Source organism: Falco cherrug, chromosome 18 (genome assembly GCF_023634085.1).
Source record: "Falco cherrug isolate bFalChe1 chromosome 18, bFalChe1.pri, whole genome shotgun sequence".
Lineage (NCBI taxonomy): Eukaryota > Metazoa > Chordata > Aves > Falconiformes > Falconidae > Falco > Falco cherrug.
In genome coordinates this window covers 5,959,508-5,986,122 of record NC_073714.1, presented here as the reverse complement: position 1 = coordinate 5,986,122, position 26,615 = coordinate 5,959,508, and the positions used below count along the sequence as shown (strand labels likewise).

Below are 26,615 nucleotides of genomic sequence, written 5' to 3'. Positions count from 1 at the left end.
GTGTCACTTTGGGGCACAGGGAAGGGCCGTGGGGACAACACGGGGTGACCGGGGTCCCTTTGGGGCACAGGGAAGGGCCGTGGGGACAATGTGGGGGTGATCAGTGTCACTTTGGGGCACAGGGAAGGGCTGTGGGGACAACACGGGGTGACCGGGGTCCCTTTGGGGCACAGGGAAGGGCCGTGGGGACAACACGGGGTGACCGGGGTCCCTTTGGGGCACAGGGAAGGGCCGTGGGGACAACACGGGGGGGCCCAGTTTTGCCCTGGGGACACCGTGGGGCCAGCGAGAGGCTCCCGACTCCCCTGACACCCACCCCCAGCACCGGGCCAGGCTCACCTCCGCCTCCCTGGTGCCCGTGAGCGGCGGGAGGCCCGGGGAGGGCTGTCGGTGAGCGGGGGGCTGGGGACCCCGGGGCAGGATGAGGGGGTGGCCCACCGGGAGCCGTGTGGCGGCGTGGAGCTGCTGGTGGCCCCGCAGGCTGGGCTGGTGGTGGCGGCAGCTGAAGGGCCCCGAGCGCCGTACGCGGGCGGGGGAGGGGGATGCGGTACCAGTGTGGCCGCTGGGCCGCGGCAGCCGGCGCAGCCCCTCGGGGGAGCCACGGGGGTGGGGCGGGGCTGTGAAAAAAGGGCGGGGCTTACGCTGGCAAGAGCCAATACGAGGCGGCCGGAAGGTGAACCCCTCCCCCGGCGCTTTCACAGCCTCAACGGCTCAACTGTCGACCGCGGCCAATCGGAGAGCGCGGAGGGGGCGGAGCGACGCCGATGAGCCAATCACAACAAGGCCTTTGCGCGGCGGGGCGAGGCGGGGCGTTGCCAGCCAATCAGAATGGGAGGCCGGCGGAGCGGCGCAGGCTGTGGCCGGGCGCTGCGGGGCATGCTGGGAGCTGTAGGCCGAAGGGCGGGAGGCGCGGGGCATTCTGGGAGCAGCGCCACGGAGTGCGGAGCGAGGCGCTCCGCCGAAGCCCTTCCGGGTTGCGGGGCTGGCATCCGCTTCCGCTTCGCCCCGGAAGTTCTGGCTGCGGCCTGGTCCTGTGCGCGGTTGCGGCCTGATTCGGTGCACGGCGGCGGCGCGGCCTCCAGCCCGGCGGTGCTATGGCGGACGTGACCGCGCGGAGCCTGCAGTACGAGTACAAGGCGGTGAGTGCGGCCCTGCGGGCTGCTGGGCCTGCCCGGCGCCGTGCCGGCCTTCCCCAGGGCTCTCCTCGCTGCCCACCCCCACTCGGTGCCGTTAACTCAGGGGGTTGCCTCAGACCCGCTGCCGGGCCCGTGGCGGCCCTTGTCCTCCCCGCGCAGGCGGCCTGCCTGAGGAGAGCTTGGTGTAACGGCCATTTACCGGGGCTGGGCGGCTACTCTCAGAACTGAAACCTTCTTTCAAGCTTTTTTCCGGATTTTTTTCCCCCTTAAACTGAGAGTTTCCGGCCATCGACCGGTAACAGAGCAGCCGGGTGAGGAGCAGGCCGGTTCTCTTGGCAGAAACAAGCCTTAAGATCAGGCTGGGTGGCTTAGGCCCAGCTTAAAGTCTAAACCTGTGCCTGATGGGGGGGTGGGTGGGTTTAAAATAACACCCCGGTTAGTTAAAATGCAAATGAGTTGTGTCTGGAGCACAGTGGAGCGTGCTGTGTGGAAATGCAGCTGATGTGTGCGGTGCTCTGCCGGCTTGCTGTGGGTCCGGGATGGGGCTGACCCCCCTCAGCCCCATGGCGGGAGCTGCGATTGCCCCTCCTCGGCCCCCGCCAGCCCCTCTTCTTCCTTCTCCCAGAACTCCAACCTCGTTCTCCAAGCTGACCGCTCGCTGATCGACCGCACCCGGCGGGATGAGCCGACGGGAGAGGTTCTGTCCTTGGTGGGCAAACTGGAGGGGACCCGCATGGGGGACAAGGCCCAGAGAACCAAACCCCAGATGCAAGAGGAAAGACGAGCAAAGTGAGTGTGAGCTCAGGGCGGGGGTGGGAGGCGGGGTGCGGAGCACTGGCTGGAAAGTATTTGTGTGCAAAACACTCTGGGTAATTAATTTTTCATTCCTTTCTTTGAATAATGCGGCCTTGATTTGGTTTAGTGCTGTCACCGGGGTAGAATTCAATGGTGTTGGGAATACTTTTTAGTGGAAAACGTTTCGGTGGCGTGAGCATAGGGCTACAGACCCAAACACCACCGAGCTGGAAGGTGTGGGGATGTTTTTTTCTTCATTGAGAGTCACTTACCCCGCAAAAATAAACTAGAATTGCAATCAAAAATTAAAATCGATCTTTTTTTCGCCTTTATTTTTCAAATTAAAGAGCCTAGCTGTGCTTGTGGGAGCAGGGCTGTGCTGGGGCGCTGACCCCAGGCACTCTGCTCCCCCCACCTCTTCCCAGGCGGAGGAAGCGTGATGAAGACAGGCACGACATCAACAAGATGAAGGGTTACACCCTGCTCTCCGAGGGTATCGATGAGATGGTGGGCATCATCTACAAACCCAAAACCAAGGAGACCCGTGAGACCTACGAGGTGTTGCTGAGCTTCATCCAGGCGGCCCTTGGGGACCAGGTGAGGATGGGGACGCCTCAGGATGGGACAGCACAAAGCCTGTGGATCTTTTAAGCTTTCCCTGTAATCCTGCGGGATGGCTTCGCTTCCTCGGTGCTGCCTGTTGGGCTCAGGGATGTTGCAGTGGTGCCTTTGTTGTGGGGGTGGGCTGTGTGAGGGTCCAGAAACGGGGGGACCGACAGTACACCCTTCACGTGACAAATTTCTTCTCTGTGCTACGCGTAATTCTTCCTGCAGCCGCGTGACATCCTCTGCGGAGCCGCTGACGAGGTGCTGGCGGTGCTGAAGAACGAGAAGCTGCGCGATAAGGAGAGGCGGAAGGAGATCGATCTGCTGCTGGGACAGACGGATGATACCCGCTACCACGTGCTGGTGAACCTGGGGAAGAAGATCACAGATTATGGTGGAGACAAAGAAATCCAGAACATGGGTACGAGAAGGCGTTGGTGTGGGCTGCGGTGGCAGGGACGGGGCTGGCAGAAAGTTGGGTTCCCGGTGCCAAACCCAACCTTGCTCTGGGGTAGTGTTTGCACAGAGAAGCCAGAAAAATGTTTGGACGGTTTTCAAGCCCCCACCCCCCGCCCCGGACCACGTTCTTTTCATCTTTTCCCATGCGCAGAGGTGTGGGTGGGCCTGCGGATCTGTGAACCCTGCATGTGGTGCCCAGATTTTCGGATGAATTTAACTCTCTTCTTCCTTGCAGATGACAATATTGATGAGACATACGGGGTGAATGTGCAGTTCGAGTCCGACGAGGAGGTAGGAGATGAAGAGCTGCAGGAGGCAGCGGAGCCTCTGCCCTGTCCCCTTGCTCCCAGCCGTTCCACTGGGATCGCGATTGCCCCGTTTCACTCACGTTGGGGAGCGGGTGTCGGCTTGGGCTGGGATGTCTCTGCCAGGAAAGGGGAAGCCAGATTATTTTGGATACTGCTTCCTGGCCTGGGGAGGATTTGTTGATTATCCTGCTAATCCAAGGCTTATCGTGAGTCAGTGGGATGGAAAACAGATGGTGATATTTAGATCTCGTGGGGAAACTTGACAGATCGGGAGGAAGAGAGAAATTCAGATGCGCTGGCTGGAGGTGTTTCATAGAAACACTCCCCAGGATTGTTTTTTGGAAGAGGCTGAGAGAACACTAAGAGAGACAAACACGAGATTAGCGGAGGAGGCGCTGGCAAAACCTCTGTAGAAAACAGAAGTAATCTTATCGCGTGGTCCTTGACCTGGGCGACAGCGTGATGTTCCTGTTAAAAGCACGAGGCAGGCTTTTTCCCCTCAGGAATAAATTGCCAGGTTATTCATTTCTGTCAAGGAAAAGCTGCTCTTTGATGTCAGCACAAGGCGGTTACCGGAACTCTCCTTTCCACAGGAAGGCGATGAGGACATTTACGGCGAAGTGCGTGACGAGGCGTCCGATGATGACATGGAGGGAGATGAAGCCGTGGTCCGTTGCACCCTCTCGGCCAACGTGAGTCACCCAGCGACACCCGAAGCGTGGCTTGGGGGCGTCTGGAGGAGGGTCGGGGGTCCTGTTGGTCTGTGGGTGGAGTTAAGGTCGTTTGTGGGGGGAAGAAAGAGCCTTGAAGCTGTTGGCTGATGGGGGCCGAAAGGGACGGTAAGAAATTTAACGGGTCTGGCAGCGGCACAGTGGTATCTGCTGGTTCTCTGCTCCTCTGCCAGGGCAGAGAGAGGCCCCAAACGCTCGGTCCGCAGCACAAATGTCGCGTGCCTGCTTTTCTCCCGCAGGGAGATAACATTTTTGTGGGATTTTCTTAAGCTTGTGGCGTCGGGTGAGCTGATGAGTTCAAAGAAGAAGGATCTGCATCCTCGAGACATCGATGCTTTCTGGCTCCAGCGACAGCTGAGCCGCTTCTATGACGATGCCATTGTTTCCCAGAAGAAAGCTGATGAAGTGCTGGAGATCCTGAAGGTCGGTGGGCAGCTGATCCGCAGGGCTGTGGCCGTCTTGGAATACTTCTCTGTATTCCTGGGGGACAGGAATTTGCCCTGACAACTCGTTACCTGTGATTTTTTTCAAATGAAACACGATTGCGGATGTGCCGTGTTTGCCGGCACGACGGATAAGTGCAGGACTAGGTCGGGGCTGGGCTTAACCCCCCGAAATCTTCTAAGGGGAAGGTGATTGTGGTTTTGTCAGCGTTTGCTGGGAGGTGGTTGTAAGTCGGGTCTGTTTCCCTGCCAGTTTTGGTGCTGGTGTGTGTGACCCCCTGGGGAAGAAGGGGGTCAGAGCCGATGGGATGTTTCCCTGCAGTCTGGTGGGGTACCTGGCCTCGCCTGTAGCTGCTGTTCAGCTCCTCTGGGGTTCAGTTCTGCACAAAGCAGGGGTTCTCGTTGTGTGGGGCGCGGAGGTAACCGGTCATTCCTTGTTTCTTCTCCTCCCAGACCGCAAGCGATGACCGGGAATGCGAGAACCAGCTTGTTCTGCTCCTGGGCTTTAACACCTTCGACTTCATTAAAGTCCTGCGACAGCACCGGATGATGAGTGAGTGGCGTTTGCTTCAGCTGTCCCACCTTGTTTCCCTGCTGTTCTGACCTGATTCTAGCACGACCTGGGGCTTTTTAACCGCTGTCAGCGTGGCTTTGGGAAGCCTGGGGACCTTGTATTGCTCCCTTCTTTCACTTCAGCCCTTAACCCTGCCTGCCATCCCCTAATTTTCTTTCCTCAGTCCTCTACTGCACTTTGCTGGCCAGTGCACAGAGTGAAGCTGAAAAAGAAAGGATCATGGGGAAGATGGAAGCGGATCCCGAGCTGTCCAAGTTCCTCTATCAGCTGCATGAGACGGAGAAGGAGGATCTCATCCGGGTAAGGCCAGAGGGAACCTCAGGCGGGTGAGGGGAGGGATTGTGGGATCCTTGCCGCCGTCTGTGGTCGTCGTTGGGCTGTGTGTTTCGTTTGTTCTTGGTGAGAGAGGAGCCTGCTGACTCAGCTGGCAGCTGGAAACCAGAGGAAACGTTGCTTAGGGTGATGGCTGAGGCTCGGCTGAGAGGGCGATATGTTTACCACTTCTTATTTTTCAAATCACTCAGATGTCTGCATTTCCAGGTTTGGTACGTTAGGGTCTCTGGATCAGATGGCCCTAGCTGGTAAATCTGAGGGATCTTATAAAGGGAAAGAAACGAAGGAAAATCATCAACCTGTCTAGATGGGTAAAAAAATATGCATGTGTATATATATATTTATTTATTGCCATTATGATAGCCATCTCATAATATCAGATTAATTCAGATAAAAATGAAGCTTATTCCTTGACAGCAAACTGTTGCTGCTTTACGTCCAATGTGGTGGACAATTTGTGCCCAGAAATGTTTTTGCTGGGCCAAGGGATCATTCTGAAGTAGGACCTCTTTTATCTATTTGACTTGAGTGATACGAATGTCATCCACTTGCGGCACTACAAATCCATTGTGGGGCTCTAGTAAGACTCTTAATCTTTTTTTTTTTAAATTTCTAACGTACTGATGAAGGAAAAGAGAAGGGGAAAGGGAAGTGGAAGAGAAAGGGGAGGAGGAAAGGGAAGGGGAAGGGTTTTGAATACTTCCCTATATACCTTCTGCTTTCTATTTGGCAAGGTTTTCATCTGATGTGAGTAAACTATTCCATTGATTTTGCTGACTTTTAATGAGATAAGGACAGAACGTTGTAATTGATTAATGGCATACGAGGCAGAGCTTACATCCTTGTTTTTCTTCTGTATACAGACAGAATGTGTGTTTGATTCCTGAACGCCACTATATGAAACTGTACCTCTCTGCCTTGCTCTGTTTCTGGATCAGGCTCTGATCTCTGTTACCCTGATACACAGTGAACGGGGTTAAGTTGGTGTGGGAAAGGTGTCAAATGTGACAAAACAAATGTCAGCATCTGCAAGTTTCCTGTTTTTACGCTGGTGTTAACTGGCTTGTAGCAGCGCTGGTTCACCTCTGGGCCCCCTTGATGAGAGGCCCGCTGCAATAAAACACCCTGGTCACCTCTGAGCACCACCTAATTACCTGGGCTTGGAATTGTGACGCTCCACGGGTTTATTGGCACGTAGGATTAGCTCTGCTTGGCCTTTGGATGATAGCAGTTCCGTGACTCATTTGAGGATTGCTTTTTGGGGGGGAATTAATACCATATTGCTGCTTTGTTGCTAGAAAAAACCCTGGTTATGTTGACGTGAGGGGCCAGTTTGGTGTCTCTGTGTTTGTGGAGCGCGGCTGGCCTGTGGCAGGTTGGGTGTTTGCAGGTTTGTGTGTCTTCACTCCCTGTTTCCTTTCATCTGCGCTCCTGGAAGGCGAGTTTACATCCCGGCCTTGGGGACACTGGTTTCTGCTGCCAAAAATTATTGGCTCTGGTTATGTGAATGCCTGTGCCTGAAAATAATCGTGGTGCGTGGCACTCTGGTTGCGTGGACGCGCTGGGTGCGAAGCTGTGCGTGGCAGGAGAGCGCTGGCAGTCCACGGAGGAGGCTCAGCACCTCTTCCCCAGGCCTGAATTCTCATCTCTTTGTGCAGGAGGAACGGTCTCGCCGGGAGCGTGTTCGTCAGTCCCGGATGGATACTGACTTGGAGACCATGGATCTGGACCAAGGAGGAGAGGTAAAACTCTTTGAAAAAGTCATCTGTGCCCAGCGCTTCTGAGAGGCAGCCTCAGTCAGTGCAGAAAGAGCAGCTGAAGTGGCGTGGGCAGGAAGATACCAAGGATAAGCCCCTGATGTGGCACTTGCCAGCGGGATGCAGTTGCTTTCCCTCTGGTCCCAGGCTGAAAATGGCAGGAGAGGGTGGTTGCCTAACCCTTGCCCCTTTCCCGTTGCTGTTCCCAGGCACTGGCTCCCCGGCAGGTGCTGGACTTGGAGGATCTGGTGTTTGCCCAAGGTAGTCACTTCATGGCCAACAAACGATGCCAGCTCCCCGATGGCTCCTTCCGCAGGCAGCGCAAGGGCTACGAGGAGGTGCACGTGCCTGCCCTGAAGCCAAAGCCTTTTGGCTCCGAAGAGGTAGGTGACCTGCTCCGTTCCCCTTTATTTAGTGCCAGGTGTGTTGGGCGATGAGAAGGCTGAGGTCATCTGTCTGGATTTCTGTAAGGCCTTTGACACGCTCCCCCCGCCGTCCTTCTCCGTAGCTTGCGAGGAGAAGGATTTGGTGGGTGGGCTCTTTGGCGGATGAGGAATTGGCTGGGTGGTCGCATCCAGAGGGTGGCGGTCAACGGTTGAGCTGGCGCAGTGAGGAGTGGGGTCCCTCGGGGGTCTGTACTGGGACCAGTGCTGTTTAATTTATTGAGCAGTGACACAGTGGGATGGAGCGCACCCTCGGCAGGTGTGGAGGTGACAGCTGGGGGGATGGGGTGCTGGTCAGAGGGAGCTGGGCGAGCTGAAACGGGCTCACGTGAACCTCAGGAGGTCCAGCAAGGCCAAGCGCAAGGTCCTGCGCGTGGGTCGGGGCCAGCCCCGGTGTCGGTACCGGCTGGGGGAGGGAGGGATTGAGAGCAGCCCTGCCGAGAAGGGCTTGGGGTGTCGGTGGGTGAGAAGCTGGACGCGAGCTGGCAGTGAGCGCTTACAGCCCAGAAAGCCAACCGAATCCTGGGCTGCACCCCCAACAGCGCGGCCAGGTCAGGGGAGGGGGTTCTGCCCCTCTGCTCCGCTCCGGTGAGACACCCCCCCCTCCCCCGCAGTGCTGCGTCCAGCTCTGGGCTCCTCAGGTCCTTCCCGTCCCTCTGGGAGGACACAGACCTGTTGGAGCAGGTCTGGAGGAGCCCACCGGAACGATCGGAGGGCTGGAGCAGCTCTCCCGTGAGGAAAGGCCGAGAGCTGGGGTTGTTCCAGCCTGGAGAAGAGAAGGTGCTGGGGGGACCTTAGAGCGGCCGTTTGGTACCGAGGGGGGGGCTCGTGGGAAAGGTGGGGACAGACTTTTAATAGGGCTTGTTGTGATAGGACAAGGGGGGAATGATTTTAAACTAAAAGAGAATGGATTCAGGCTGGGTGGGAGGGAAAACTATTTTGCGGTGAGGGTGTGTCGCGACGGAGGGAAGACACAGTCGCTCAATACGACTGATCAGCAGACTTCGTTTATTGTCCCTTACAGTCACCTTTTATGCCTTGTTATAATTAGCTCATACATGTTACAAAAGTTAAGCTCATTATTGGTTAGTTGCCTAAATACCAAGCCCGCCCCTAGTTTCTCTTCTGTAGTTATCTCTTCCCACCTGCAACATTCTTTTCCCACCGAAATCTTCCTGTTATCGTGTAACAAGGACAGCCAAAGACAGTGTATTTTTGCTTTACTTCAGATAAGCTGAGAGCGATGTGCATTTTTGTCCAGCCAGCTGGACTATGTCTATGTGACCCTTTTCAGCTAGCCAGTTATCCACAATTCCCCCGTTTTTATTTTTGGCGACATAGGCTCGGTTGACCATTTTCAATAACAGCGTTTTAACACAGGAAAATACACAGCCAACTTATAAAATCTCAGTTCAGAAGTATAATTCCTGAAATACTTGAAAAATAAAGTTAGCTTGAAGCTTTAATTTAGATGCTCTTTCTGTTCCAGTAATATAAAAAGTTTAAAAAATTCAAAGGTAATTTTAAAGTTCTGAACGTGGACTAATGCAAGCTCAAAACCCGAAAAGAAACCAAACGGATGTTTGACTAGGAATATTTGCAAATATTTTAGTGGAAAATCCCTGACCATTAACAATTTTCTGTCCAAATAACAACTGCCCTTATGCAACCAACCAAGTCCATACATTTTCTGAAGAATACCTCATTGATGTCAAAGAATTAACAAGGGGGAAAAATTAGTTCTAAGCTATATACATTCATAAGGGGATTTTTCAATAGTTACGTACAGATTTACACACTAAGCCATAATGGCTTGTAGGTGATACACACAAGAAGAGTACGTTGCTTATCTGTCTGAATGTCTATGCTAAATTTGACAACTGTGCCACAAGCCAAGCCTACATGGGTGCTGTGTTGTTATGCACGTTCCTTAACAAACAGAAGCATAATAGACAAATTCCCAAGATCTAGTCCCCAACCTAATTATATTTTGTAGCCAATTAAGGAAAATAACACAAATGTGCATATCTACATGTGCACACACCTTTTAGTTCAGAACCGATCTGTGATAAAAGGCCTTAGCCTTATGGCATCATCGAATCTTAACGAGTACAGTAATTAAAAATGCAGTCTTACTGTGATTTATGCTGACATTCCCCCAAATGCTACACGTGAGTATTTCTCACTCAACTGCCTCAAGTTAAAATAGTAGTATTTGTTAATATGTATTAAAAAATCATTAATTCTCTACAATAGCAGTTGACTTCCATAACACTATGTAAGCAAAAGAGGCTTAAGATGGGTTTTCTGAATACTAACAATTTATTTTAGACTGTCTAAACTCAGGTCTTGAAAGATTTCACTCTGCCAGACATAGAAACACTGTTGCACTCCAGTTGTGATATCCCTTTTCCCAAGTTGTCACATGCACATCTCGCTCAAGCAACGTTATTGTTAAAGTTTCTCTCTGCTACGTAAAAGCATATTGCACTTGTAGATATAAAAGACAGCACCCTTACTTAGATTATTACCTTATTACCTCATAACTCTTAGTAAACCTTGTATCTCTGATTTCATCACTTCAAAAATTCACCAGAAGCAGATAAAACCACAGCATCAGACTAAATTACACCTTAACTGCTGATTCAAATAAAGGCATTCTCTTCAGATATGCCTAATGCTTACAAATAATTTTGGCTGGTTTTGATCAAATAACTATTATTACAATAATGATCAAAACTAATAATCCCGTTTGCAAAATGCCTTTAAGCCAGCCTCCTAGTCCCAACCAATTTCCACATTCAGAATACAGCATAAATACAGAATACAGAATAAATTATTTCCATCAAAGCAAAAAGGCTTCTCTTTAAGCACAGAGATGTTTGCTAGTTCAAGGCAGAAACCCAATTCTTGTAGGGGACATCTGAAGCACTTTTTTTGGTGGGTTTGTAATCAATTCCGTATTTTTCCTTGAGAAGCTTAAGCTGTTCCTCTTGTTTCGGGAGTGTTTCCAACTCTGATTTGTCGAATAGGTCCGTATTTCCCAAACATACCATACATTTCCTCCGCTGTGATTTTATACGGCAGGTTCCGAATATAAAGGATCCGATGGATCTCTGGGGGCAGCTGGATGTCAGCTCGCTTGGCCGCTTGCATCGCCATGGCGCCGATCGGAGGGGGGGGGGGGGTGCCGCCTTGGAGAGAAACCGCGGCCGGGACGGGGCCTGCCGGGCCGCGCGCCGCCGCCGCGGGGGTCCCGGACGCTATCCCATACGCTAATAACCCGGGTAATGCCTTTTTACAATCTATGTCCCGAACGCTCCGCTTTTCTAAAAAGCATATGAGCGAATCGTACGTCGCTTGTCTCTCCGTACCGTCGTCAGCGCTGTTGCAGCCTTTGCGAGACTTCGGCGACGCGTGGCCGGCGGGACCCTCTGTAGGTGCTCCCGGGCGCGGGGACTGTGCCCTTCCGCCTCCTGCGCTGCTTTCAGCACCGGTACCCGAATCTCCGTCGAACCGTGGCTCGCAGGTTCAGCCCTCTCTAGGGTCCCTGTTCGGGCACCATTTGTCGCGACAGAGGGAAGACGCAGTCACTCAATATGAGTGATCAGCAGACTTTGTTTATTGTCCCTTACAGTCACCTTTTATGCCTTGTTATAATTAGCTCATACATGTTACAAAAGTTAAGCTCATTATTGGTTAGTTGCCTAAATACCAAGCCCGCCCCTTGTTTCTCTTCTGTAGTTATCTCTTCCCACCTGCAACATTCTTTTCCCACCGAAATCTTCCTGTTATTGTGTAACAAGGACAGCCAAAGACGGTGTATTTTTGCTTTCCTTCAGATAGGCTGAGAGCGATGTGCATTTTTGTCCAGCCAGCTGGACTATGTCTATGTGACCCTTTTCAGCTAGCCAGTTATCCACAAGGGTGGCAAAACGCTGGCACCAGAGAGGTGGTGGATGCCCCATCCCTGGAAACCTTCAAGGCCAGGTTGGCTGGGGCTCAGAGCAGCCTGATCTCATCCCAGGTGCCCCAGCTCATCGCGGGTGCGTGGGACTAGGTGGCCTTTAAAGGTCCTTTCCAACCCAATCCATTTTGTGACTCTCTGAGTCATTGCTGATTATCGTGACAGATACTTCCTGGTACTCAACAGGCTTTGCCGTGTCTGTGATTTCTTGAGGAACCGTTATTTTAAGCGAAGAGTTCCCAGTTTGTAGCTTCTCGCTGCTGGCGTGCGCGTGCTGTGCTGCTGGTTTCTGTCTGGGGCTGCCCGGTCCCGTTTAGCTGCTTTGCTCAGCCCCTCCGCTCCGGTTTGGTTCCGATGTGTGGTGTGGGCGGGAGAGCCGGCTGATCCGTGGTGTGTCTTGTGATAAATCGCCTCTTTTGATCGGTGCTGGTGTGGTCTGTCCTGTCCCGTTGTGGGAACATGGCGGGGGGGGTGGGGGGGTGAGGATTTGCTTTTCTGATGGTGTAACTTGTACTCGTTGGAGTGCGCAGGCTAACGAGCTCATTTGATCTCTTCCTAACCTGCTCCACAATCCCGGGGTGTGGAGCTTCTCCTCAGGCCATCTGGAGACAGCATGACCCTGCTTCTCCCCAGGGAGCATCTCTGAGGTCTCACATATGCGCCACAGCCTGTGTGGTACTGAAACAAAGGCGCTGAGCTTGATATTTTCCCTTTTCAGCAATTGGTTTCTGTGGAAAAGCTGCCCAAATACGCCCAGGCTGGATTTGAGGGGTTTAAAACGCTGAACCGGATTCAGAGCAAGCTCTACCGCGCCGCGCTGGAGTCGGATGAGAACTTGCTCCTGTGTGCTCCCACGGTAAGGATCCGGCTCTTTGGGCTCTGTGTGATGGGGAATCCCGAAGGATGATCTGTTTGGGTGGAAAAGGCTGGCCACCGCGGGTGATTCTTCACCCCAGCGAAGCCGTGAATTTGACGGGGCTGGTTCTGCTTGCATTCCAGGGTGCTGGCAAGACGAACGTGGCGCTGATGTGCATGTTGCGAGAAATAGGGAAGCACATTAATATCGACGGGACCATCAACGTGGACGATTTCAAGATTATCTACATCGCACCCATGAGGTCCTTGGTGCAGGAGATGGTGGGCAGCTTTGGGAAGGTGAGGAGAGGTTTGGTCTTGGCCCTGCTTGGACCGTAGGTTGGGGAAGATGAGCTTTGTGGCGGTGGCTTCTTCATGTTGCGTCGACAGAACGATAAAAGCTGTGGCAGAAGCTTGTCAGGAGAGAGTAGTTTGGGTTGCGTCTTGAATCTCTCCTCGCGTAGCCTGCGTTTGCTAGGCTCCAGGTGTGGGTCAGTGCAGGCTTTGGCTGGCTGGGCTACAAAATCCACCGTCTTTCTCCCAGTTCTGTAGTGGGATGAGTATGAAAGGGTCTGTGAGCATCTCAGGGCTGCGCTGCTTGGACGCCGCCCCTGGGGAAGGCACGTTTATCCGGCTTAAGCGCCTGTTGGCTTCCTCCTAGCGCCTGGCGACGTACGGCATCAACGTGGCCGAGCTGACGGGGGATCACCAGCTGTGCAAGGAGGAAATCAGCGCGACCCAGATCATCGTCTGCACCCCGGAGAAGTGGGACATCATCACCCGCAAGGGAGGAGAACGCACTTACACCCAGCTGGTGCGGCTGGTCATCCTGGTGAGCGGCGCCGGTGCCTGCAGAGCCCTGGCACCCAGGAGGGGGGTGACGATGGGCGCTGTGTCTTCCGGCGTGGCGGTTCCAGAACGTGTGGTAGCGCTTGAAGGGGTCTCTGGTGCTCAGTTGTGGAGAAACTCTGGCTTTGAGCTGTGGGATGGGCGTGCTTCGGTCCACGCAAGCGGGTTTGCTAAGAAAGTCAACCCAATACGGGTAAATAGAGCCAGTTTGGAGCGGGGATAACTTTGCTCCCATTTCCTCTCGTCAGGATGAGATACACCTCCTGCATGATGACCGAGGGCCCGTCCTGGAGTCCTTGGTAGCCAGAGCCATCCGCAACATCGAGATGACTCAAGAGGACGTGAGGCTCGTTGGTTTGAGTGCCACCCTCCCCAACTATGAGGATGTGGCGACGTTCCTGAGAGTGGACCCGGCCAAAGGCTTGTTCTATTTTGATAACAGGTACCGTGGAAAGCCAGGAGAGAGATTTTTTTTTTTTATTATTATTATTATTTTTTTTTACCATCAGGTGATGGGTAGCTACTGGGAGCTGGGAAAGACCGGCCTCCTGGGGCAGGCAGTTGAGTGTTCATCTGTGGGAGGGTGCCAGGGTCTCAGGGGGCCTCCAGCCAGCTCCACGTGCATTTATTTGCTCGTGGATGTGCCCATAAATGCACGGTCGGGACTGGAGCTGTTCAATACAGCCTGAGCATGTGCTAGGGTTCCTGTGGTGTTGTACTTGCAAGAAGATGCTTTCAAGAAGGCAGATAAAACTCTGCTGTACCTGTGTGCTGCAGAAGCTGTTTGAGGGAAGCTTAAAATAGGATTATGGTAGCTCCTGAAACACCATTTTTGCTCCCTGAGCGTGTGCGTAGCAAATGTCCAGGCAACGGGAGTCCCTTGCTGTATAACCAGGCAGAACCGGAGCCATCAGATCTCCGAGGAAGCTGAGGCACAAAGGAAATGTGTGGAACTTGGCGGCAAAAAATCCAGGCTGCCTTTTGACAGGACCTTTTGTATCAGGGTTTCTCTATTCTTCTCCTCTTTTATGGACTTGGGTTTGGTTTTTTTGTTTTTTTGTTGTTTTTTTTTTAACTCACCAGCTTCCGACCAGTGCCCCTGGAGCAGACCTATGTGGGTATTACAGAGAAGAAAGCAATCAAACGCTTCCAGATAATGAATGAGATCGTTTATGAGAAGATTATGGAGCATGCTGGAAAGAATCAGGTTGGATACTTTTATCGCTCCTGACACACTTCACTGTGGTTCTTGGGCTGGTGCTGCTGAGGCTGTTGGGAGTTGCTGTCGCTGCAGAAACACCGCAGCGGAGAACGGGGCAGGTTTGGGTGGTTGATGGCAGCCGGGAGAGGAAGGAATACGGGTTTTCTCTCCGTGCCAGCTCTCTGATTAACGTATGACGTGTCCTGTTAGGCTGAGGGGGTTGTTGGGATGCTGCCCTTCGACAGCAGGAGCTCTGTGCGTGGTTCACAGGGCACCTGGGCTAATTCTAGATCTCTTCTCACCCCGAACACCAGGAGCAGGTTGGGTCAGGGATCTCTTCCAGCTGCGGCCGTAGCGATTCCTCTCTCGGCAGCGGTACCGTCTGCTTGTTTAACAGGTGCTGGTGTTCGTTCACTCCAGGAAGGAGACCGGGAAGACGGCCCGGGCCATCAGGGACATGTGCCTGGAGAAAGACACCCTGGGTCTTTTCCTGCGGGAGGGCTCAGCCTCCACCGAGGTGCTGAGGACCGAAGCTGAGCAGTGCAAGGTAACTGCCTGGCCAGGGCTGTTTGGCACAGCGACGGCAGGAGCGCAGATACGAAGGTGCCACCAGTTCGGTGCAGTTTCCCAGCCTTTCCTCGAGGATACGCCGCTACCTTCTGTCGCTGCTTTTCCTCCCTGGTGTTACTTGGCTGGGGTAGAAAACCTAGAGCTGGTTGTGTTTCTGCTGCAGAACCTGGAGCTGAAGGATCTTCTTCCTTACGGCTTCGCCATTCACCACGCCGGGATGACGCGAGTGGATCGGACGCTGGTGGAGGATCTGTTTGCTGACAAGCACATTCAGGTGAGCCTCATGTCCCAGGAGTTCCACGTTTCTTTGGAGGAGGTACTTTGCAAGAAACGCTTGAGCCGTGTTTTCCCGTAGCCTTTTGGGCAAAATCAAGAGGATCAAGCATAGCCAACCCCCATCCCACTCTTCTTCAGGCACCAGCTTCAGCAGGCAGTCTTGATTTTTGCATGAAGAATAGGAACTAAAGGCACTTGACCAGCAGTGGGGAGGGCAAGAACTTCTCCCGTAGGCCTAGCTGCGTGTTTAAAGCGAGAGGTCTGCCCCGGAGAAAACTGTCTCCTCTGCAGTTGCTACTTTGGCAAAACCTCATCCAGGCAATTTCCTGGCTGTGTTATAAAGGGAAAGCAAAGGATTTTCTCAGGGTCATGCAGTGAGCTGGGAAATCTGGGCAGAGATCCTGCTGTTTATCTGACCTTCCTCTGCTGAGCTGTCAAGACAGTCACAGTTCTCCATCTTTGGCCCTTTTGTGTGTGTCTTTAATGTCAGGGCCAGCATTTTAGATTTATTTTTTTTTTTTTCCCCCCTAGGAAGAGGCTTCTGCCTGGTTTTGATCGTTGTTTTGCTCCTGCAGGTGCTGGTGTCCACAGCCACGCTGGCCTGGGGTGTGAACCTCCCTGCTCACACCGTCATCATCAAGGGGACGCAGGTGTACAGCCCTGAGAAAGGGCGCTGGACCGAGCTGGGTGCTCTGGACATCCTGCAGGTAAAGTTCTGGTGACAAAGGTGCTGCCGGCAGCCGGGGCAGGATTTTTCCTTTCCCGCTGAGGCACGGCTGGGACGTACTTTGGTCTTTTCTCAGTGCAGTCACTCCCTGTTCTCTCCTGCCAGACTGTCTCAGCTGTTCTGAGATCAGCCCTGCTGCGAGGGCAGAGGAAAAGCAGTTCAGCAGGTGGAGAGGACAAAGGGTTCCTCTCCCAGTGTCTTGATCAGACACATCCGAGAGATTTCCTTGTGCCTCCTGCCAGCCAGAAGTAAGAGCGGACTGAGCAATCTGGCAGGAAAGCCCCAGGACACGGCAGCAAGGAGAAACCGCCAAACTAAAAGCTTTTTATGTTTTACTGACCTCAACTTCTCGTTTCTTAGATGCTGGGGCGTGCCGGAAGGCCTCAGTACGACACCAAAGGAGAGGGGATCCTCATCACATCCCACGGCGAGCTGCAGTACTACCTGTCCCTGCTCAACCAGCAGCTCCCCATTGAAAGTCAGATGGTGTCGAAGCTCCCAGACATGCTGAATGCGGAGACTGTGCTCGGCAATGTCCAGAACGCCAAGGCGAGTGCCAGTCTTCGCTTTCCCCGGGCACCTGTGCCCTTTGTTGCACCCAGAGAGCTGGTGGCATTTGCAGGGGGCAGAGAGCGATCAGTGTTGCTGTTACTGCATGGGAGCAAAAAAATTTGCAGCTTTTGGTGCCTGGGGAGTAAATTTTTAAGGGATCTGGAAGGGCAGCCACGAGAACCACCAGCCTGTCAGGCTGGCTGGTGTGTCAGGCAAGTGGGTAGGTGCTTCTGGAATTCAGAGCAGAGTTGTCCACGCGAAGAAGGGCGCTGGGGAAAAAAAAATCTGTGTGTGGAGGGTGAGTTTTTTGTTTTAAATTCCTTAATATTTTTCTGGTACTGGAGAAGAGCTGTGTATGGCACTGCTCGGCTTCCAAGCCCTGGTTTAATAATGATGACCCGTCAGGATGCAGCTGGGGCTCAGCCTGCCGTGTCCTGCGCTGGTGCTGGGAGCGCCGGGCTCAGAGCCAGAGCGTTGCCCTCGCTCGCTGAGAGGCGTGTTAGGTAGTTAGTTGGCTCTTGGGGCCAAACGTCGGTGTTTCCTCAGGATGCGGTGAATTGGCTGGGCTATACCTACCTGTATATCCGGATGCTGCGCTCCCCCACGCTCTACGGGATATCCCACGACGATCTGAAGGGGGATCCGCTGCTGGACCAGCGCCGCCTGGATCTGGTTCACACTGCAGCCCTCATGTTGGACAAGAACAACCTGGTGAAGTACGACAAGAAGACGGGGAACTTTCAGGTGAGGCAGGACCCAGGAAAGGTGCTGTGACCGAGCAGGGCTGGATGGGAGCATCCTCTGGCCGAGGGAAGGGATCTCGCTGATTAAATACGGACCCCAGGGAGCGCTGTGTCGTTCAGACCTGCTGTGGTGCACCTCTGTGATTCCAGGGAGCTGGGTGCTGGCCTGGAGAGTGCGGGTGTAAACCCTGACCCTCCGTCTGTCACTGTGGTGTGTTTGCTGCCGTCTCCTAAGCCGGTGCACGTTCCCGTTGCGTTTTCGTTGCCTCAGAGGCTCTGGGATGAGAAAGGGAGGGAACCTGTCCTGTGTGGAATTGTGGAGCAGCTTTTCCAAGTGATTTGTAGCCTGAGAGTTTGTGCTTAGCTTGTCCGGAGGCGTCTGCCCTGCTGCAGCCAAGTTCCTCTTCCGTGTCTTCCGTCTGTGCCGTGAACAGACGTCACGGTGTCTTTCTGCCACTTCACTCTGGCCGTTGTCCTTGTGGCAGGTGACAGAGCTGGGCCGCATCGCCAGCCACTACTACATCACCAACGAGACGATGCAAACTTACAACCAGCTCCTGAAACCCACCCTGAGCGAAATCGAGCTGTTCCGTGTCTTCTCGCTGTCCTCGGAGTTCAGGAACATCACCGTGAGGGAGGTACGGAGCCCCTGTCCCGAGTGAGGCAGCCCTGAGGCATGGCTGGTGGTGCTGCAGGGGAAGGTGTGGAGCATCTCTCCTGCCTTGGTTTTCTGCAGGAGGAGAAGCTCGAGCTTCAGAAATTGCTGGAGCGAGTTCCCATCCCGGTGAAGGAGAGCATAGAGGAGCCCAGTGCCAAGGTGAGCCCCCGCTGCCCCCTCACCGTAAGGGAGCAGTGATCCTTGGGAAGGAGCTGGCACGCTAAATGTGTGTGTCCGTGTCCCCCCCCAGCCTGATTTCTGTTCTCTTCCCTCTGGGAAGTCCTGGGTTGTCTCAGAGATGCTCGGAGAGCTGCAGGTGCTGTTGCTGCAGCCTCGGGCAAGCAATCCCCAGGGATCACTTAGATCCTGCCACGTGCCCAAGCCCGCCCGGATCACGTGCTGGTGCAGAGGGCACTGAGATCCATTCTGTTCTGCTTCCTCCAGATCAACGTGCTCCTCCAGGCCTTCATCTCCCAGCTGAAGCTGGAAGGGTTTGCTCTCATGGCAGACATGGTGTACGTCACGCAGGTGAGTGAGGAAACGCAGCTGGAGCATCTCTGTTCCCTGCAGTCCGGCCAGATCTCAGCCTCAGCCAACTGTTTGCACTTTGGGAATTTAGTCTGGGGTCATAAACGGCTTTGGCGATAACTAGAGGTGGAGTAACGGCTGTCAGGACGGAAATTATATCTTGATTGAAGTCTCTTAAGTTGTAATCAGAATAATTCAGCGCTAGAGGACTACAGCGTAGCCGCCTTCTGCTGCCACAAAGGCCAAGTTCCCAAGGCTGGGCATCAAGTAACTGCTCCACTTGTAGGTGGTTGGGATGAAAGACCTTTAAGTATAACCGAAAACTTAAAAGAGGGCTTGTAAGAAAGGTGGGGACAGACTTTTTGCCGGCGTTTGTAGTGATAGGGCAAGGGGGAACGGTTTTAAACTGACTTGGTAGACTTGGGTTGGGTGGAAGGGAGAATTTATTTACGATGAGGTGGCGAGACGTGGGAACAGGTCGCCCAGAGAAGCCATGGATTGAAATCCCAGGTGTCTGAAGTCCGCTTGGATATGGCTCGGAGCAACCTGATCGAGTGAAAGATGGCCCTGCCCGTGGCAGGAGGGGCAGACTAGCTGACGTTTAAAAAAGTCCCTTCCAACCCAAAACATTTTATTGCCGTATTAACTGGGCAGGGAAATGGGTTGCAAAGAGGGAAGAGTGAAATGGAACGATGGCAGCCGAGCTCTGAGCTGCTCTCTGTTCCCCCAGTCCGCCGGGCGGCTGATGCGTGCCATCTTCGAGATCGTCCTGAACCGTGGCTGGGCACAGCTCACTGATAAGACCCTCAACCTCTGCAAGATGATTGACAAACGGATGTAAGTGAGATCTCGGAGATATTTTCTGATTCTGCATCAGCCTGCCTGGGTCTGCAGCGTTTTAGGAGGGGGCTCGTGCCTGCCGGGTTGGGAAGGAGCTGCCGCGTCGCTCTTCGGCAGCGTGGGGAAACTCGTGCTCTGAAGGCTTTTCCTCTCTTGTTTCTTTCCCCTGTGTCACCCGTGCTGTCCTCGCAGGTGGCAGTCCATGTGCCCTTTGCGCCAGTTCAAGAAGCTGCCTGAAGAAGTGGTGAAGAAAATCGAGAAGAAGAATTTCCCCTTTGAACGGCTCTACGACTTAAACCATAATGAAATAGGTACGGAACCACGGGCAAGCGCGGCAGGGGGAGGTGTCGGCCTCTTTATTCTCCTCTGCCGTGTTTTAACTCGGAGACTGGGGGACTTGTTGGTTGAAGGAGCTGAACTGGTGAGGGTTTTGGTACAGCCTGGTGGTAGGGCAGAGACTTTTCCCTGGCACCTTCCAGCTGCCTGGATTGCCGATCCTGAATTCCGTTCCGTTCGGGAGCTGGAGTTGGTCACCCTGTTGTCCGTCTGTCCTGATGGCAGCAACTTTCTGTCACAGGGGAGCTGATCCGGATGCCCAAGATGGGCAAGACAATCCACAAATACGTTCACCTGTTTCCAAAGCTGGAGCTCTCGGTCCACCTGCAGCCCATTACCCGCTCCACCCTGAAAGTAGAGCTCACCATCGCTCCCGACTTCCAGTGGGATGAAAAGGTGAGCCGTGCAGCTGGGTGTCACCAGGCTAAAAAAATATGGTGCTGGGGGGGTGGGGGATTGCTGTGGGAGGGCTGGTGGGAGCTCCCGGAGGGCTGGAAAAGGGGGGATCTGGACCTCAGTACAAAGGTAACCGCTGCCCTTGCTTAGGTACACGGTTCATCCGAAGCTTTCTGGATCCTGGTGGAGGATGTGGACAGCGAAGTGATCCTGCACCACGAGTACTTTCTGCTGAAAGCCAAGTACGCGCAGGACGAGCACCTCGTCACCTTCTTCGTGCCCGTGTTCGAGCCGCTGCCCCCGCAGTACTTCATCCGGGTGGTCTCTGACCGCTGGCTCTGTAAGTCTCGTTCTGCCAGGAGCACCTCGGTGACACGGCAGCGGGTCCCCTGGGGTCTGAGGGGGTCGTTCAGGCCCCTCTCTTAGCGCTGTGCTGTGGGAAAGGCTCCTGAGATCCAAGCGGCGGCAGGGCTGGGGGTTCTGCTGGCGGAGGGAGCTCGGGGATGAAGCCACCGGAGTACTGCCAGAGGTGAAAATGTTTTTCCCTGTGTCTGGACAGCCTGTGAGACCCAGCTGCCCGTTTCCTTCCGCCACCTGATTCTCCCTGAGAAGTACCCTCCTCCGACCGAGCTGCTGGATCTGCAGCCGCTGCCCGTGTCAGCTCTGCGAAACAGCGCCTTCGAGAGCCTCTACCAGGACAAGTTCCCTTTCTTCAACCCTATCCAGACCCAGGGTGAGTATTGCCTCTGCTCTCCTCCTCCCAGCTGCCTCTCGGTGAGCCTCGACCCTTTTCGTATTCACAGTCCCGTAGCCTTGGTTTTGTGGGGTTTATTCACGTGATGCCAGGAACTTCTGTCCCAAATGGTGTATCCCCGCTCCCTTCCTGAGCCTCTTAGAGGTCTGAAGGCTTCAAATCTTGCTCCATGGCCCAGAGTATCTTTGATAGATTCCTCAAGTACCTCAGGCAGCAGCAGGTTTGCTCCTGGAAGCTGCGGCTGTGCCGACAGCGTGGCTCAGATTCCCAGAGCCAGCTGGCCCCAGATTTCTCCACCTGGGCTGCTGGTAGGGCTGGAGTAGGCGCGAGGGAGCCCACGCTGCCCTGTCCGTGTTTCTCTGCCTGGGCTTAGCCAGAGTGGGGAATTCACACCGAAAAGCCACTGTGACAGATTTCAGCCTGTTTTTCCCAGCGGATTCTCGGCTGGAACTCTTACACAGCCTTTTCCGTAGCTCCTTCTTGCGCGGGCTGGGTGTGGGCTGTGTTTTCCCTGCCTGTTTCTGGAGCTGCGATAGAAACCCGTGGAGATCCTGCTATAACCCGCTCTCTCCTGCCTTGTCCGTCTGTCCCCAGTGTTTAACACCGTTTATAACAGCGACGACAACGTCTTTGTGGGTGCCCCCACGGGAAGCGGAAAGACCATTTGCGCTGAATTTGCCATCCTGAGGATGTTGCTCCAGAACTCGGAGGGACGCTGCGTGTACATCACTCCCATGGAGGCCCTGGCAGAGCAGGTAAGCCCGGCATCCCGCGGGAAACCAGAGCCTTACCCCCAACTTAGATTTGCTTTTTTAGCCCTCGTTTCCCTTTCCTCACCCCTTCTTTGCCGGCACATCCCTCAGGATGACTCCAGAGTCTTTTGATTAATTGTGGTGTCTCTGAGGGAGCAGAGAGACACTGTCCCACCGCCGACCTGCTGGTGTTAAGGGCACGTGGTGGGATTTGTTCTACCAGGAGGCTCTAACAACAGCATCCCTTGTATTTTTTGGTAGGTCTTCTTGGACTGGTACGAAAAGTTCCAGGAGCGTCTCAATAAGAAGGTGGTTTTGCTGACGGGGGAGACCAGCACCGACCTGAAGCTGCTGGGCAAAGGGAACATCATCATCAGCACCCCGGAGAAATGGGATATCCTCTCGCGACGCTGGAAACAACGCAAGAACGTCCAGAACGTCAACCTCTTCATCGTGGATGAAGTGCATCTCATCGGGGGTGAAAATGGGGTGCGTCTGGGAGGGAAGGAGGGCGCGTTTGAGTGGGCCGCGTCGTCGCGTTGGTCTCTGTGGCTGAGCCGTTGCGGGGGGTGGTGGTTGCTTCCGCCTCGTATCTGGTTCGAGGTCAGCTTTTCCTGCTGGGAGTTTCCCCGAGCTGCAGGATGGGTTGGGATTAGGAGGGCTGCATCCTTGGGGAAGCTCAGGAGTGGGATGCCCTGGGGACTGCTCTGGGCCAGAGCTCAGCCTGGAGGGGTGGCCGCGGTGTGGCCAGCTCGGCATTCCCCTCCCGTTCCTGCTACAACCTGCCCTCTCCCACCCGCAGCCGGTGCTGGAGGTCATCTGCTCCCGCATGCGCTACATCTCCTCCCAAATCGAGCGCCCCATCCGCATCGTGGCCCTCAGCTCATCCCTGTCCAACGCCAAGGACGTGGCCCACTGGCTTGGCTGCAGCGCCACTTCCACCTTCAACTTCCACCCCAACGTCCGCCCCGTGCCCCTGGAGCTGCACATCCAGGTAGGCTTTGGGCAACCTCATCTCCTGCCCCTTCTGCTGCATCTGCCGCCGCCGGTGTCACTGCCTGCTCCTTGTCCCCTGCAGGGCTTCAACATCAGCCACACGCAGACTCGCCTGCTCTCCATGGCCAAGCCCGTCTACCACGCCATCATGAAACACTCGCCCAAAAAGCCGGTCATCGTCTTCGTCCCCTCCCGCAAGCAGACGCGCCTGACTGCCATCAACATCCTCACCACGTGCGCTTCCGACGTCCAGAGGCAAAGGTACCAGCGTGGGGGGCCCTGTCCCTCCTCCAACCAAGGCAGGGACGGGTGTTTGGGGTTCTTTCTCTGGGCTGAGGGACAACTAGCGATGGGAAAATGGTCTTGGGGAGGTGTCACTCGGTGTCACCAGGGAGAGGGACAGGCTTGCTGGGCTTGGCAGCGGGCTCTTGACTCCCTGTCTCCGGCAGGTTCCTGCACTGCGCCGAGAAGGATCTGGTACCCTACCTGGACAAGCTGAATGACAACACTCTGAAGGAGACGCTGGTGAACGGGGTGGGCTACCTGCACGAGGGGCTGACGGCCATGGAACGGCGAGTGGTGGAGCAGCTTTTCAGCTCCGGTGAGCGGGGTGCGGTGGGGACGCGCCACTTCTTGGCATTTCAACCCTTTTTCCCAGAGCTTGGCAGCGCCCGCAGGCTTTGGGCTGGTGCTGACAGTCACTCGTGTCACTTCTCTGCCTCCCGGGTCCAAAAAAGCTGCGGTCTTGAACTTTACCACCTTTCCTGGGCTTCCCCGTATCCCGAGGCCCGTCTGCCGGTGCGCAGAGCCCCCACATCTTTGCACCCCCGGTTCCTGCAGCCCCGGGGTGCTCTGCCCACGGGCTGACTGCTCTCCTCGCCCGCCTTGCAGGTGCGGTTCAGGTGATGGTGGCCTCCCGCAGCCTCTGCTGGGGTATGAACATCGCCGCTCACCTGGTGATCATCATGGACACGCAGTACTACAACGGCAAGATCCACGCGTGAGTGTGTTGCGCCGTGGGCAAGGCCAGGGTTTCCCTCGGCGTCCATCCTGCGCTGAGCACGAGGGAACGAGGCCCTCATCCCGAAGGGCTTCATCCCTGGCCGGGCGGAGGCTGGGAATCGCCGGGGAACGGTGGTAGCTTTCCGTGGAGCTTCGTTAACTCTTCTCTCCGCGTCCCAGGTACGTGGATTACCCCATCTATGACGTGCTGCAGATGGTGGGCCACGCTAATCGCCCGCTGCAGGACGACGAGGGCCGTTGTGTCATCATGTGCCAGGGGTCCAAGAAGGTGGGTGAGGAGTGGGGCGCCATTTCTGGCCTATGACTATCTCGTCTCCTGCCTGGGGGCGTGGATTTCTTCTCCCAGCTTTGGGCAGGCTGCTGTAGAACGCTCACTCGGAGCCCTGCTGCCTGCGAGGTGCTCCAGGATTTTGGAAGTGCTGGGGTTTATTTACCCCTTCCCTCTGCTCCTGCCCCCCTGTAGGATTTCTTCAAGAAATTCCTCTACGAGCCCCTGCCGGTGGAGTCGCACTTGGATCACTGCATGCACGATCACTTCAACGCCGAGATTGTCACCAAGACCATCGAAAACAAGCAGGACGCTGTGGATTACCTCACCTGGACGTTCCTCTATCGCAGGATGACGCAGAATCCCAACTACTACAACCTGCAAGGTGAGCAGAGGGGTCTGTGCCGGGGCTCGGAGGACATCGGGGACCCCACCTGCCGCGCTCCACGCTCGCAAGAGCGGCTTTTCTCCCTGCTGAGGCGTTTCTGAGCCCCACCGCAACGCCACTGTACCCGCAGGCGTGTCCCACAGGCACCTCTCAGATCACCTCTCCGAGCTGGTGGAGCAAACCCTCAGCGACTTGGAGCAGTCCAAGTGTATCAGCATCGAGGATGAGATGGACGTGGCTCCTCTGAACCTGGGGATGATCGCTGCCTACTACTACATCAACTACACCACCATCGGTAAGGGCCGCGTGCCGGCCGGGTACCGCGCACGAGCGCTCGCCGGTGCTCCTGCTCTCTGTCCCCTCTCTGCGTCGCTCCCCATGCCACGGGCGATGGGGAGAAGGATGCTGTGCGCACGGTGGGGCGCGTAAAACGCTCTCCTTCAGCGTGAGGCGGCGCGTTGTCTGCCTGAAGGCATCGCTTGTACCGCGGGGTTCGGCGCTGTCTGGTTTGCCCTGACCCCGTACCTCTGCGCCTTCCCCCAGAGCTCTTCAGCATGTCCCTCAACGCCAAGACCAAGGTGCGAGGGCTGATTGAAATCATCTCCAACGCTGCCGAGTACGAGAACATCCCCATCAGGCACCACGAGGACAACTTGCTGCGGCAGGTGAGCGGCAGCGCGGCAGCCGGAGGGGACAGATGGGGGTTCCTGCGGTGGGGGGAGGGAGGAAGAAAGCCGGACCTGGTTTTGGCTCTCTGGAGTTAACGTGCTGCTGGGTTTTATCGTTTCTCCCTGTAGCTGGCCCAAAAAGTCCCCCACAAGCTGACCAACCCCCAAATTCAACGACCCCCACGTCAAGACCAACCTGCTGCTGCAGGCTCACTTGTCGCGCATGCAGCTGAGCGCCGAGCTGCAGTCAGACACCGAGGAAATCCTCAGCAAGGTACGAGGGGGCGGCTGGGCATGTGTCCCCCCCCCGCCTTGTGTCGTTGCGTTGTGTTCCTGCCCTCTGACCTGTCCCCATCCCTCGCATCCAGGCGATCCGGTTGATCCAGGCCTGCGTGGACGTCCTGTCCAGCAACGGGTGGCTCAGCCCCGCGCTGGCCGCCATGGAGCTGGCGCAGATGGTGACGCAGGCCATGTGGTCCAAGGATTCCTACCTCAAGCAGCTGCCTCACTTCACCTCCGAGCACATCAAGCGCTGCACCGACAAGGTAAAGCGCGGGGCGAGCGCTGGTGGTTCTGCCCTTGCCCGAGCCCCCCCCGGTTAAGGGCAGGGGCTGAAATCTTCCTTCTCCCAGGGGGTGGAGAGCGTCTTCGACATCATGGAGATGGAGGATGAGGACCGCAACGCCCTGCTGCAGCTCTCGGATGCCCAGATCGCCGACGTCGCCCCGCTTTTGTAACCGTTACCCCAACATCGAGCTCTCCTACGAGGTGGTGGAGAAGGAGAGCATCCGCAGGTGAGGTGGGGAAGGGGTGGCGCAGCCCCCTCGGTACAGAGGGGGGTGCAGGGGGGGGCCGTCCTGACCCTCCCTCTCGGTTCTGTCGCCGCAGCGGGGGGCCGGTGGTGGTGCTGGTGCAGCTGGAGCGTGAAGAGGAGGTCACCGGGCCCGTCATCGCTCCCCTTTTCCCGCAGGTAGGTGCCAAACCTGGTGAAAAGGAGGGGGGGTGGGGGGATTGCCCCCCCTTCCCCGATGTTGCCCCCAGCCCGTTAACTCTGCTCCCTCCGGCAGAAACGCGAGGAGGGCTGGTGGGTGGTGATCGGCGACTCCAAATCCAACAGCCTCATCTCCATCAAGCGGTTGACGCTGCAGCAGAAAGCCAAGGTGAGTGGGACGGGGATGGGGACGGGGGGCGGCCGGCACCCCCCCGGACGCGGTTCGGACGTGCCGGTTCTCCCCCCGACGGTTTTTTCCTTGCCGCGTAGGTGAAGCTGGATTTCGTAGCCCCGGCTACGGGGACGCACAACTACACGTTGTATTTCATGAGCGACGCCTACATGGGCTGCGACCAGGAGTACAAATTCAGCGTGGACGTCAAGGAGGCGGAAAGCGACAGCGACTCCGACTAACGGGGGGGGGGGGGGAAGGGGGGGCTGCGCCGCTTCCCGAGGGGCCGTGGATCCCGTTGAGGATCCCACCGCAGCTCAACCACCCAACCCCCCGCCGCCGCAGCGCTCGTCTCTCCTCCCTTTGCGTGGCTTCTGTGTCTTCCCCTTCATTATGTTGTTTTTTGTAGGTTTTTTGTTTGGTTTTTTTTTTTTTTTTTTAAAGTATTGATGCATTGTACAGTGTTTTTTAGACCGGAGTTGCGCACGGAAGCGTGACCGGAATAAATCCCAGAACCCAA

The 26,615-nt window shown here is 55.5% G+C and overlaps 1 protein-coding gene across 1 annotated transcript; it reads left to right on the top strand.

Moving 5' to 3' along the window:
* Positions 1-976: 976 nt before the first annotated feature.
* Positions 977-26,615, top strand: SNRNP200 (small nuclear ribonucleoprotein U5 subunit 200). The gene is given in 47 exon segments (XM_005438113.4): positions 977-1,139; positions 1,762-1,925; positions 2,357-2,528; positions 2,766-2,958; positions 3,232-3,287; positions 3,898-3,996; positions 4,306-4,458; positions 4,932-5,031; positions 5,216-5,352; positions 7,044-7,127; positions 7,352-7,525; positions 12,271-12,408; positions 12,552-12,707; positions 13,069-13,239; positions 13,505-13,698; positions 14,340-14,463; positions 14,855-15,004; positions 15,191-15,301; positions 15,879-16,010; positions 16,391-16,579; positions 17,129-17,326; positions 17,811-17,963; positions 18,062-18,142; positions 18,428-18,511; positions 19,242-19,348; positions 19,544-19,662; positions 19,929-20,083; positions 20,234-20,423; positions 20,643-20,816; positions 21,432-21,592; positions 21,851-22,078; positions 22,392-22,583; positions 22,668-22,846; positions 23,035-23,186; positions 23,477-23,585; positions 23,768-23,876; positions 24,072-24,261; positions 24,395-24,559; positions 24,808-24,929; positions 25,062-25,094; positions 25,096-25,206; positions 25,301-25,477; positions 25,565-25,657; positions 25,659-25,726; positions 25,821-25,902; positions 26,000-26,092; positions 26,194-26,615. Coding segments are annotated over 47 exon segments (6,411 nt in total). The 5' UTR covers positions 977-1,094; the 3' UTR covers positions 26,338-26,615.